Source organism: Salvelinus sp. IW2-2015, unplaced genomic scaffold (assembly GCF_002910315.2).
Source record: "Salvelinus sp. IW2-2015 unplaced genomic scaffold, ASM291031v2 Un_scaffold679, whole genome shotgun sequence".
Taxonomy (NCBI): domain Eukaryota; kingdom Metazoa; phylum Chordata; class Actinopteri; order Salmoniformes; family Salmonidae; genus Salvelinus; species Salvelinus sp. IW2-2015.
Genome location: NW_019942593.1, coordinates 52,901 through 66,570, shown reverse-complemented (window position 1 = coordinate 66,570; position 13,670 = coordinate 52,901). Strand labels below are relative to the sequence as shown.

Genomic DNA, 13,670 nt, shown 5'->3' with positions numbered 1-13,670 from the left:
GTTCGRGGGCGCTTGAACTGGGACTGCCTCAGGAAGTTTGGATCGAGACCTAGCTGCTGCTGACAAAGCTGGGTGAGATCCGAGGACAGGGAGTCCATTGTAGGCAGCTGCATGGTGAGTTGAGGGTGTAGCCCTTGGTGCTGGATGGACTGCATCATCAGAGGGGGGAAGAGGGAGAAATCTAGTGGGATGGAAGGCTGCATCTGTGGGGATGCGGAGGGTGGTGGAGGAGGGGGAGGTGGGGGTGGTGGCTGGGTCTGTGGAGCCTGGTTTGGGGCAGGGGATGGGGCCTTGATCTGGGGCTTGTTCATGGAGGTGCAGGGAGGCTGCTGGGTGGTCACTGGGACTGGTGAGGGAGGAGGAAGGGGAGGCAGAGGTGGGGGAGTCTCGGGGGAAGGGGGGTTGATGGGGTAGAGCTTGTCGTAGGCCTCTCTGTACTGCTGGGCAAACTTCTCCAGCTCTCCAAAAGGAAAGAACTGTCCATGGATGTGCTCTTGGTGGCTTTTGAGAATAAGCATGTTGGAGAAGAGCTTTCCACACATCCCACATTCCAGCTTGTCGTTATTGATCTCCAGTTGTTGTTGTTGTGGTTGTTGTTTTTGTTGTTCTCCTTCTTTGTTTTTCTTCTGGTTTTTCTGCCTGTTCTCGTTGTACTGGATGACCAGCTCAAATCCAAAGTTCTCCAGAAGGGCCTTGGTTGCATTTCCTCTGGCTCCTGACACGATACGTGGAGGAGGAATTAGCGGCTCAGGAAACTTGGACTTTTTGTCTTTTTTGTCCTTTCCTCCCTCACTGACTCCATCCCCTCCATTCTCCATCTTGGCTTTGMTCTCCTGTTTTTCCAGTCGCTCCTCTGCCTCTCTGGACATATGTATGTCAGACACTGACACAGCATTGGGCTCGATTTTGGGCTTGTGGCTCTGCAGTTGCTGTTTTTTTTGCTGCTGGAGCTGCAACTGGGATGCTTGTTGCTGCTGCTGCTGCTGTTGTTGTTGCTGTTGAGCCTGAGCCTGCTGTAGCTGGTGTTGCTGCTGCATCTGCTGCTTCAGGTCTTCCAGGAAAGAACCAGTCAAGCCCGGCATCCCGAAGGCGGCGGCTGAGTGAAGTGCCAGCTCTGGGCTCAGGTTGAATTCTGCCCCTGGGATGTAGAAGGGGAAAAGGAACTGTGGCTGCTGGAACTGAAGCAGAGCCTCTGGGGTCATGCCGAACTGGGGGTAAAAAGCCGGGTTGAGGAATTGGGGCTGGAAAAAGGCAGCCTGCTGCTGGAGCTCGTGTTGGAGCTGCATCTGTAGTTGAGCTTGGGACTGAGCGTTCTGATGGCTTTGCTGTGCAGAGACATGATCAGTAGTGTGCTTTGCGTTGTTGCTGCTGTTGTTGGATTCTTTGGCATCTACAGTATTTTCTTTGTTAAGCAATGGCGTCACGCTTCTAGCAGTTTCTGAGTTGGCATTGTTGCCTTGTCCGGTTGGGGCTGGGATGCAGGATGGAGCCACGCCACTAGTGTTCCCACTCCCTGTACTGCTACTGCTGCTGCTTGTCTCTGTTTTGGCAGTTCTGGCTTTGGTATGATGCAGCACAGACCTCATGTGGATCTCTAGGGTTGAGCTTTGGCTGTAGGCGACGTTGCAGATATTGCATTTGAATGGTTTGTTGTCGGCATTGTTGTTGGTCTCAGGAGAAACCGGGCTGGAGGCCTCCTGGAGAACCTTCTTCAGCTTGTGCAGGTGAGAGACGGAGTTGTAATGGACCAGAAGAATGTTCTTCTGGGTGAAGGACTCCTTGCACACCGTGCACTTGTATGGCCGGGACGGGTCCAGGAACTTCTCCATGGTGAAGTTGGGGCCTTTTCTAAATGGGAGGGTTCGCTTTGTTTCAGCTCCCATGTCATCTAGCAACAAGCTACTGTCACTTCCTGTTGAGCTGGCCTTTTCTTCCAGGTCCAGCTCATCGTCTTTATCCATTTCCTGTTCAAAGGCCTGCTGTGCCTCTTCGTAGGCCCTGGCCTCGCTCTCAGGGACGAAGTCTCCGTTTACCGGCAGGCTGCCGCAGAGCTGCTGGACCTCGGCTTCGCTCAGCTCCGGATGTCCGTTCTCCAAGTGCTTCCGGAGCGCCAAGAATGTCCGGAAGCTGCGTTGGCAGAGGCTGCACATGGTGGCCGCCCGGATKGCATGGTACTGGGAATGTATCTGCAGCTTCTGCATGGTTTTGAAGGCCAGGCTGCAGTGGTTGCAGCGGTATTTGTAGATGTGGCGGTCAGAGACTGAGAGCTGTTGCTGCTGGCGTCTCTGGAGGTTGTTCAGATGATCCTGGAGGGAGTCAGGGCTCTTTCGATCCTGCCCAACCCCACCGGACCTCTTCCAGTCTGGAGCTTCAGACCCCTCCTTGGGGGGTTTGAGTTCCTCTCGTAGAAGGTCTACTTCACTTTTGCCTTGGCCTGTGCTGTTCATCTGGTCCTTGGAACTGTTCCCTGAGAAAGGAGAATGAAAATAGAATGGAATTCATGAACAAAAGACATTGTACAAATGCATTGATTACCAACTCTGGAAACGTAAAACATGTCTGGTGAAGATAATTCATATTTTGTTMCATTTGTGTAGCAGGGCCCTTCTACAACCCAAGGACATTTACTTTCCGAAAAAACTCAGAATAGTACATTCTATACCGGCAGGAGTATTGTAACAGTGGTAGACAAGCTCTGCGTACCTGTGGGCTTTCCAGACGTCTCAGAGAGAGTAGCTTCCATCAGAGACAAAGCGTTGTCTTGTCCAGGTGAAGGATGCATCATGTTATTGGGCACTATCACATCAGGCGCAGCCACCTATCAAAGTCAGACAACAAAAACAATTTAATGATCTTATTAATAACGTATCCCTAAATGCAACATGCATCGTAATAAAATCATAYTATAAAATGTAAAAGTGCAGTAATTAAGGAGTTTAGTATTAAATATTAAAAACATGTTGAGCAAGTGTACTTTTCAACTTGCATCTCGCCAATAAAAATAGATAATTTTCAGAAAGCGGAATTAGCTTTTTCCCTGAGGACGACAACTGTCAAGTTTATGACATATTCTCGGGAGAGTGGGATAAATGCATGGGAAATGTTTTATAGGACTGCACAGTGACAGCACTGCCCAGAGCTAGTTAATAAGGGACTGTAGGGAGCACTGGACACATTCTTCAATGTGTCATGTCAACATCACGGATCTTAAAAAGGATTAAAAAACTCTTTAGAAAACTTTTAAACTTTGAGGAAAATGTACTGTATGTGCAATGCCATTAGAAGCAAATTAAACATTTTCTCAGYATTTTTCTCACCAGCAATCAGCACAACATTAAATAGATAGTAATCTGAATAGGATAAGTTGTTTGTACTCCAAGCAGTTTTTCTGCCAACATTTTGTAAAGTTATGTAGTGTTTCCACATACAGGCATGAGTAGTTTGTCGACACARTCTGGAGCCACACTGTGCAGGTGTGTGAGGTGGAGCTGCAGGTGGATCTTGTTGCTGAGGACGTCCTGGCACAGTGGGCAGCAGATCACCGGCTGCTGCATGGAATGCTGGGATACCACGTGGAGCTGTAACCTGTTGGCGTCTTTACTCCTGTAGTGACAGTAGGGGCACTGCTGTAACTGCTGGGAGAGATGAGACAAAGCTTGCTATGGTTATTAGTGGGAAAATAAAAGATTARAGATGGACAAGAACAAGGTGTGTCTATGGTTTACCAGTCTTCATCACCTCTGTATTTTTACTTCAGAAACAGAATTACTCTAGAGCAAATTTGCTTTTCCTTTCACTASTGGTCTTGGTGAGACAGCTTTCCAACATTCCAAACCCAAACACGTAAAAACATGACGTTACTTTTAACAGCACTAAGAACATTAGATGACAGAGTAAAACATGAACCATGAAGTGAATATCCCCTCAGCTAAACAAAACCCTGCTCTCCCTCCCCCTTCCTCCCCCTCTGCTCTCATCTCACTTTACCTTTACACACAAAATGTAGATCAACCTCGTTTCCTTTAAATGCACTTAAGCCCCTCAACTCGTGCAATTTTATTAGTGGGAAATATGATTGGAGGGAATTTCTAATCAGGAGATTAGAGATGACAAAGGTGTGTCGCCTCTCCGTCTCCCGCCTAGGCCTCATTACAGGGAGTACTCCTAAAATGGCTGCCCCCAGCCACCTGCCTTAATGTAATCCATTTCTGAAATGACGCAGGCCTACCTTCCACTCTGGGCCCTCCACAAGACAAGCTAATACTTCATAATCTAATTTAAAAACACATACCTTCTAAAGAAATGCAAAGTGAGGGGGACTGGGAGAGGGATTTAGCCTTGCCTATTGGATGCAGGTAGACAAAGGAGTGAGAATGTTCTATAGGGGATGTTTAAGTGTTCTGTCAGTGGGGAATGCGTTTGGGGTTAACTATTTTAGTTCTGTTGACAGCACATTATTCTCTGAGACATCTTAGAATACCTGCTAACTGGAATGGGTTGGAGWTAGCTTTGCCTGGATTTTTATTTTGGAGCATTAGCGGTTAGCCTAGCATACCTGCTCACTAGCGCTGGTCTTCCCCTCTGCAGACTTGGGCCTTTTGGGCGGGCTGTCATTCTGTTTCTCTTGGAGCATGGAACATTTTCCCACAGCGTTGGATCCAGGAAACTCTTTAGACAGAGAGTTCACACCTAAAACAGAAGAGAGGAAAATATTTAAATTATGTTGTAGCTCTGTTATAAAAAAKATATATATATTATAAGTAAAATCAATGGAAGAAGGCAAAAAAAATGGTGAATTAATAAAAAAATTACATTTGTATCAAATTAAAATATAGATGACATGTCAAATCAAATCAAATCAAAATGTATTAGTCACATGCGCCGAATACAACAAGTGTAGACCTTACAGTTAAATGCGTACTGACGCGCCCCTAACCAACAATGCAGTTTAAAAAATACAAATAAGAAATAAAAGTAACAAGTAGTTAAAGAGCAGCAGTAAAATAACAATAGGTTTATACATACAGGGGGTACCGGTACAGAGTCAATCTACGGGGGTACCGGTTACTTGAGGCAATTAAGGTAATATGTACATGTAGGTAGAGCTATTAAAGTGACTATGCATAGATAATAACAGAGAGTAGCAGTGGCGTAAAAGAAGGGGGGTGCAATGCAAATAGTCTGGGTAGCCATTTGATTAGCTGTTCAGGAGTCTTATGGCTTGGGGGTAGAAGCTGTTTAGAAGCCTCATGGACCCAGACTTGGCGCTCCGGTACCRCTTGCGGTGCGGTAGCAGAGAGAACAGTCTATGACTAGGGTGGCATGAGTCTTTGACAATTTGTAGGGCCTTCCTCTGACACCGCCTGGTATAGAGGTTGATGTACAGTGATGTACTGGGCCATACGCACTACTCTCTGTAGTGCTTTGCAGTGTGAGGCTGAGCAGTTGCCATACAAGGCAGTGATGCAACCAGTCAGGACGCACTCGATGGTGCAGCTGTAATCACGTGTGGTGATTACAAATCTGTTGTGACAGACATTGGCTGTGGGGCTAGTAGTGTAGACCTATTGTATCAGACTCCTAATTGTCATTCCTATACATTGAGTCATTCTGCCCCAAAGACATGGAGAAACAGAGAGAACATTAAACCAGCCTCATAATCACAGCAAGACATTCATTCAAATGTTATGGTAATATTATACCATAACATATACCCCCCTCTTCCTCCACACACACACACACACACACACACACACACACACACACACACACACACACACACACACACACACACACACACACACACACACACACNNTGGTGGGGGAGGAGGAGGGGGAGGCGGAGGTGGGGGAGTCTCTGGGGAAGGGGGGTTAATGGGGTAAAGCTTGTCATAGGCCTCTCTGTACTGCTGGGCAAACTTCTCCAGCTCTCCAAAAGGAAAGAACTGTCCATGGATGTGCTCTTGGTGGCTTTTGAGAATGAGCATGTTGGAGAAGAGCTTTCCACATATCCCACATTCCAGCTTGTCGTTGGGGGGTTAATGGGGTAAAGCTTGTCATAGGCCTCTCTGTACTGCTGGGCAAACTTCTCCAGCTCTCCATAAGGGAAGAACTGTCCATGGATGTGCTCTTGGTGGCTTTTGAGAATGAGCATGTTGGAGAAGAGCTTTCCACATATCCCACATTCCAGCTTGTCGTTATTGATCTCCACTTTTTGCGGTTGTTGTTGTTGTTCTCCTTCTTTGTTTTTCTTCTGGTTTTTCTGCCTGTTTTCATTGTACTGGATGACCAGCTCAAATCCAAAGTTCTCCAGAAGGGCCTTGGCTGCATTTCCTCTGGCTCCTGACACGATACGTGGAGGAGGAATCAGCGGCTCGGGAAACTTGGACTTTTTCTCTTTGTTGTCCTTTCCTCCCTCACTGACTCCATCCCCTCCATTCTCCATCTTTGCTTTGCTCTCCTGTTTTTCCAGATGCTCTTCTGCCTCTCTGGACATCTGTATGTCAGACACTGACACAGCATTGGGCTCCATTTTGGGCTTGTGGCTCTGCAGTTGCTGGTTTTTCTGCTGCTGGAGCTGCAACTGGGATGCTTGTTGCTGCTGTTGCTGAGCCTGCTGCTGAGCCTGAGCCTGCTGCTGAGCCTGAGCCTGCTGTAGCTGGTGTTGCTGCTGCATCTGCTGCTTCAGGTCTTCCAGGAAAGAACCAGTCAATCCTGGCATTCCGAAAGCGGCGGCTGAGTGAAGAGCCAGCTCTGGGCTCAGGTTGAATTCTGCCCCTGGGATGTAGAAGGGGAACAGGAACTGTGGCTGCTGGAACTGAAGCAGAGCCTCTGGGGTCATGCCGAACTGGGGGAAGAAAGCCGGGTTAAGGAACTGGGGCTGGAAAAAGGCAGCCTGCTGCTGGAGCTCGTGTTGGAGCTGCATCTGTAGCTGAGCTTGGGACTGAGCGTTCTGATGGCTTTGCTGTGCAGAGACATGATCAGTAGTTTGCTTTGCGTTGTTGCTGCTGTTTTTGGCTTCTTTGGCATCTACAGTGTTTTCTTTGTTAGCCGACGGCGTCACGCTTCTAGCAGTGTCTGAGTTGGTGTTGTTGCCTTGTACGTTTGGGGCTGGGCTACTGCATGGAGCCACGCCACTAGTGTTCCCACTCCCTCCACTGCTACTGCTGCTGCTTTTCTCTGTTTTGGCAGTTCTAGCTTTGGTCTGATGCAGCACAGACCTCATGTGGATCTCCAGGGTTGAGCTTTGGCTGTAGGCAACATTGCAGATATTGCATTTGAATGGTTTGTTGTCTACATTGTTGTTGGTCTCTGCAGGAACCGGGCTGGAGGCCTCCTGGAGAACCTTCTTCAGCTTGTGCAGGTGAGAGACAGAGTTGTAGTGGACCAGGAGGATGTTTTTCTGGGTGAAGGACTCCTTACACACCGTGCACTTGTACGGCCGGGACGGGTCCAGGAACTTCTCCATGGTGAAGTTGGGGCCTTTCCTGAAGGGGAGGGTTCGCTTAGTTTCGGCTCCCATGTCATCTAGCAACGAGCTACTGTCACTTCCTGTTGGGCTGGCCTTCTCTTCCAGATCCAGCTCATCGTCTTTCTCCATTTCCTGTTCGAAGGCCTGCTGGGCCTCCTCGTAGGCCCTGGCCTCGCTCTCGGAGAGGAAATCTCCGTTTACCTGCAGGCTGCCGCAGAGCTGCTGGACCTCGGCTTCGCTCAGCTCCGGATGTCCGTTCTCCAAATGCTTCCGGAGCGCCAAGAATGTCCGGAAGCTCCGTTGGCAGAGGCTGCACATGGTGGCCGCCCGGATGGCATGGTACTGGGAATGTATCTGCAGCTTCTGCATGGTCTTGAAGGCCAGGCTGCAGTGGTTGCAGCGGTATTTGTAGACGTGGCGGTCGGAGACCGAGAGCTGTTGCTGTTGCTGCTGGCATCTCTGGAGGTCGTTCAGATGGTCCTGGAGGGAGTCAGGGCTCTTTCGATCCTGCCCGACCACAACAGACCTCTTCCAGTCTGGGGCTTCAGACCCATCCTTGGGGGGTTTGTGTTCCTCTCCATGGAGGTCTAGTTCACTCTTGCCTTGGCCTGTGCTGTTCATCTCTTCCTTGGAACTGTTCCCTGAGCAAGGACAATGAAAAACCAATTAAATTCATGAACAAAAGACATTGTACAAATGCACTGAATATCATGTCTGGAAATGTAAAACTTGTCTGTAATATTTTGTTTCATTTGTGTAGCAGGGCCCTTCTACAACCCAAGGACACTTACTGTAACTCAAGATGGTGAAATAATTACACTTTCCAAACAACCTCAAAACAGTGCATTCAATACCGGCAGGGGTAAACGAGCTCTGCGTACCTGTGGGCTTTCGATACTTCTCAGAGAGAACAGCAGAAGCATCCATCAGAGACAGAGCGTTGTCTTGTCCAGGTGAAGGATGCATCATGTTATTGGGCACCATCACATCAGGCCCAGCCACCTATCAAAGTCACACAACAAAAACAACATCATCTTAATCATAACATCCATAATTGCAACATGCATCATAACAAAATGGTATTAAAAAGCATCAAAATATAAAATGTAATAACAGATAATCTATCATTTAATAACTATAATATTGGTGCAGGTGCTGCTGACAATATTTTTATTGATATTAACAATAATGATAGTGCAGAGGTTAAGACGTTGAGTCCAAAAGTTCACCGCAAATACCAAAACACATGTTAAAGAGGTGTACCTTTCAACTAGCCTCTCAACAATAAAAAGAGGTCATTTTCAGAAATTGGAATTTGCTTAACTGTCAGGTTTATGACGTATTCTCGGGAGAGTGGGATAAATGCATAGGACTGCACAGTGACAGCACTGACCAGAGTTGGTTATGGGACTGTAGGGAGCACTGGACAGCCAAGCCATTTTTCTACTTGCCATTTCAACATTATAGATCTTGAACGTGATTAAAGAAAACTCTTCAGAGAACCTTTAGACATTGAGAAAAATGTACTGTACGTGCAATGCCATTAGAAGCAAATTAGATTTTTCCTCCGCATTTTTTCTTAAGTTATCTATGAATCAAACATACGGTCATAAGCAGTTTCTCAACACAGTCTGGAGCCACACTGTGCAGGTGTGTGAGGTGGAGCTGCAGGTGGATCTTGTTGCTCAGGACGTCTTGGCACAGTGGGCAGCTGATCACTGGCTGCTGCATGGAATGCTGGGACACCACGTGGAGCTGTATCCTGTTGGCGTCTTTACTGCTGTAGTTACAATAGGGGCACTGCTGCACCTGTTGGGAGAGAGAGACAACATGCTTATTACTGGGAAACACTGCAGAACAAGTACAAACATGGCATTTTTAACAGCACTGAGAAACCTAGACGACAGAGTGCTCCGAAGATGTCTCATGCACTTAGGGCTAAAAGATTCAACTGAATTTCCCCTCAGCTAAACAAATCGTAACTACCCCCCCACCCCTGTTCTCGTCCCACTTTACCTTTACACACAAAATGTAGATCAAGCGCCTTTCCATGTAATGCACTTAAGCCCCTCGACTCGTGCAATTTTATTAGTGGGAAACATGATTGGAGGGAATTTCTAATCAGGAGATTAGAGCTGACAAAGGTGTGTCGCCTCCCCGTGTCCCGCCTAGCCCTCATTACAGGGAGTACTCCTAAAATGGCCGCCCCCAGCCACCTGCCTTAATGTAATCCATTTCTGAAATGACTCAGGCCTCCTTCCACTCAGGGCCCTCCACCAGACAAGCTAATACTTCATAATCTAATTTAAAAACACATATCATTTAAAGACATGCAAAGAGAGAGGGACCGGGAGAGGGCCTAGCCTTGCCTGGTGCAGGCAGGTAGGCATTCCACTTAAGAACACAAAGGAGCGAGAACGTTCTATGGGTGATGCTAAAGTGTTCTGTCAGTGAGGGATTAGTTTAGGGTTAACCCTTTGAGTTCTGTTGACAGCACACTACTCTCTAGGACATTTACTCTTAGCATACCTGCTATCTGGTTAAACATAGCTTTACCTGTCGGTTTATCATGGAGCATTAGCAGTTAGCTTAGCATACCTGCTCGTTAACGCTGGTCTTCCCCTCTGCAGACTTGGGCCTTTTGGGCGGGCTGTCATTCTGTCTCTCTGTCAGCATGGAGCGTTTTCCCACAGCGTTGGATCCAGGAGACTCTTTAGACAGAGAGTTCACTCCTAAAACACAAGACAGCACAGAGGAAAATTATTTTATTGTGTTGTATCTCTGTTATAAAAAAATATATTCTAGTAAAATCATAGTTCTCAATGGATGAAGGCAAAAAAATGGTCAATTAATCAATGTCTGTCACAAATAATGTGTATCAAATTAAAATACAGATGGACACGTGGTGATTTTCATCATGATTTTCATCTTGTGACAGACATTGGCTGTGGGGCTAGAAGTGTCGACCTATTGTATCACCCTCCTAATTATCATTCATATACATTGAGTCATTCTGCCCCGAGGACATGGAGAAATGGAGAGAAAATCAAACCAGCCTCATTATCACAGCAAGACATACACAAAATGTTATGGTAATATTATACACTTCATTAGGCCATATGCATCTGGCACCCCTCTTCCTCCAAACACACGTACACAATCAGGCAAACATGTACACATACACACGCATCTGCACACACACACAGTAAATATTCAAGCCGTTTCCTGGTCACGGCTGGAGGTGGGGAGGTGGTTTACGTGACTGCAGCAGAACCCAATGCTAAGAGATCTGCCTCTGGTTGTATATAGAGACGCTGCTGCCCACTGATAAATCTTTCATTACCTCATCCTTAGATACAGCCAAACTGTGTATGTATGTGTGTGTGTGTGTGTGTGTGTGTAGCTACACTCTGCCAGTGCAATTTACTCTCTCTGCACAACACAAAGAAACAGCAGTAGCACCCGACTACGCTCCTCTCTCTGTCTATCTCCTCCTCTCTCTCTCCCTCTCCCTCCCTCTCTATCTCCTCCTCTCTCTCTCCTCCTCCCTCCCTCTCTGCTTCTCCCTCTCTATCTCCTCCTCTCTCTCTCTCTTTTTCTATCTCCTCCTCTCCCTCCCTCTCTCTCTCTCTCAGAGGAGATACACACTGGTGTATGTGTTTGAGTGTGTATCTGTGTACGTCATGCACACTTTGTGTGTGCGTATATATGTGTGTTATACTTGTGACTGTGTAACACTTGGCGTCCTAACTACCATTGACAGTAGTAAATAAAGATGGGTGGGGAAGCATGGTTGTTTTCTCTCCTGCAATGCAAACGGTCTGAACGTCATAAATCACTTTTTGATTTATCTAATCAGCCAAGGTCCTGCTGTAGCCAGCCATTTGTCATTGTAGGAGGACCTTGTCAGGCCTGTTCTAGCCCTCCCCTCATCGCCCACTGCTCTCCGACGCGCTGCACAGCATCATGGACACGCAGGGAGAGAGAGAAAATAGGAGCGTCATTAAGTGTGAGGCTCAGAAACAAAGGAGAATGAGACGTCTCTCTCTCTTTCTCTCTCCCCGCCTCTCTCCCCCGCCTCTCTCCCCCGCCTCTCTCCCCGCCTCTCTCCCCCGCCTCTCTCCCCGCCTCTCTCCCCCGCCTCTCTCCCCCGCCTCTCTCCCCGCCTCTCTCCCCCCACATCTTTTATTTTCTTTATGACCATTCAGGGGCCAAGGAAGAAAGGACAGTGTGTTAGATGGAGATAGGTAGCAGAGATTAGATACCAGCTATATGTACAGTCAAGTGCATAGATGTAGTGTACATAGTTTCCTACTCAAGTTGATCACATCATCTCGTGAAAGGCTCTGTGTAATTCCACTTACAATATGGATGAGAGGCATCTATAGTTTTTGAATTCCACTGTGTGGGTCTTGAAATGGTCGCATGCATATGATGCATTTGCGGCGCTCGCCACTCAGCCCCGTGTAAAGTGGTTGAAGAGGGATTCCATTTTGTCCATGTTCAAGGTTGCGTGACAGTTTGTTTCTTCAGACAGTGGAGTGCCGCCTTGACTGTGACGGAGCTATAAACCTTGATGAAAACAGCATGATGATTAAGAAAAAAATCAGTAGGACACACACAACACACACACGAAACACGCTATACATTCACATTCAATATGATGACAATCAATGTCAGTGGGGGCTACGCGTCTGTCTTCTCCTCGCCAGATTGTCAGTGTGTTTACAACTACCTCTTGTCCAGCAATGTCCTCCTCTCTCCTCCTGGATGTCATTTAGTTGTAAATTGACTGGAAGATGGAGGGAAAATTGAAAATGAAATTAGAAACGGGTCATAATAATGGAGGGTGGGAGGGAAGGAGGGAAGGAGGTGGGAGGAAGGAGGGAAGGAGGGAGGAGAGAGTAGAGAAAAGGTCAGGTGATTGTGATGGGTGGTGACGAGACCAGACCAACTGGCCAATGAGCTGGTAGGGTTTACTGTCATGAGATGTATGTGACATGGCTCACACAACACACACACACACACACACACACACCACAACACACACACACACCACACACACACACACACACACACACACACACACACCACACACACACACACACACACACACACACACACACACACACAGCACACAGCACCTGCAGGGCATACAAAGACCAGCGGAGGGTACCTTTCATTCCAGGCTGCAGAGAATTTCTCAGATGCTGTTGGAAATCACATTGGTGATTTCTTTTCTCTCCTCTATTTTTTTATTTTCTTCTTCGCCTCACTCTGTCACTTTTCTTGACAGGCCAATATTTCAGACTGCAGATATAGGGGGATTACATATAAATAAGTGGAAGTCCGCTTAATGGCACAGAATTGAATGCGTGAACGAGTGGGAGGAATTGAATTGCACCGAGCACAAATACAGGGCAGGGAATAATATGGAATAGAAAATGTTGTTTTCTTCTTCTCTCCATGTATCAATGCTTTCCTTTTTTTCCTTTTGTATTTGTGCGACTACAGTGAAGCGTTGAGTTGCAAGAATGAGACTCACAATATTGCCTTGAGTAACCAGACAAGGGAGGAGGAGAAGAGGGAGAGGAGGGGATAGAGAGAGAGGGGGAGGAGGAGATAGAAAAGAGAGAGAGAGGAGGAGATAGACAGAGAGAGAGAGAGAGAGGGGGAGAGGAGGAGATAGAAAAAGAGAGCGAGAGAGAGAGAGAGGGAGGGAGAGGAGGAGATAGAAAAAGAGAGGAAAGAGGGAGGGAGAGGAGGAGATGAAAGAGAGAGAGAGAGAGGAGGAGATAGACAGAGAGAGAGAGGGAGGGAGAGGAGGAGATAGAAAAAGAGAGACCGAGAGGGAGAGGAGGAGATATAAAAAGAGAGAGAGAGGTAGGGAGAGGGAGATAGAAAAGAGAGAGAGAGGTAGGGAGAGGAGAGATAGAAAAAGAGGAGAGAGGGAGGGAGGGAGGAGATAGACAGAGAGAGAGAGAGAGGAGGAGATAGAAAAAGAGAGAGAGAGGAGGAGATAGACAGAGAGAGAGAAGAGAGGAGGAGATAGAAAAAGAGAGAGAGAGAGGGAGGGAGAGGAGGAGTTAGAAGAGAGAGAGAGAGCGAGAGGAGGAGAGGAGGAGTTAGAAGAGAGAGAGAGAGAGAGAGAGGGAGGGAGAGGAGGAGATAGAAAAAGAGAGCGAGAGGAGATAGAAAT

The 13,670-nt window shown here is 47.3% G+C and overlaps 1 protein-coding gene across 1 annotated transcript in view; it reads right to left on the bottom strand.

Annotated features, from left to right (window-relative positions):
• Positions 1–5: 5 nt before the first annotated feature.
• LOC139023979 (zinc finger homeobox protein 4-like) overlaps positions 6–13,670 on the bottom strand; it is a gene marked incomplete at both ends in the record, with an annotated part of 64,141 nt that continues 50,476 nt past the window's right edge. The window contains 8 exons of the mRNA XM_070438290.1: positions 6–2,467; positions 2,704–2,818; positions 3,429–3,623; positions 4,556–4,689; positions 5,908–8,112; positions 8,353–8,473; positions 9,077–9,280; positions 10,070–10,203. Of these exons, the coding sequence (XP_070294391.1) occupies positions 6–2,467; positions 2,704–2,818; positions 3,429–3,623; positions 4,556–4,689; positions 5,908–8,112; positions 8,353–8,473; positions 9,077–9,280; positions 10,070–10,203 (5,570 nt within the window). The remainder of the gene's footprint in view (positions 2,468–2,703; positions 2,819–3,428; positions 3,624–4,555; positions 4,690–5,907; positions 8,113–8,352; positions 8,474–9,076; positions 9,281–10,069; positions 10,204–13,670) is intronic.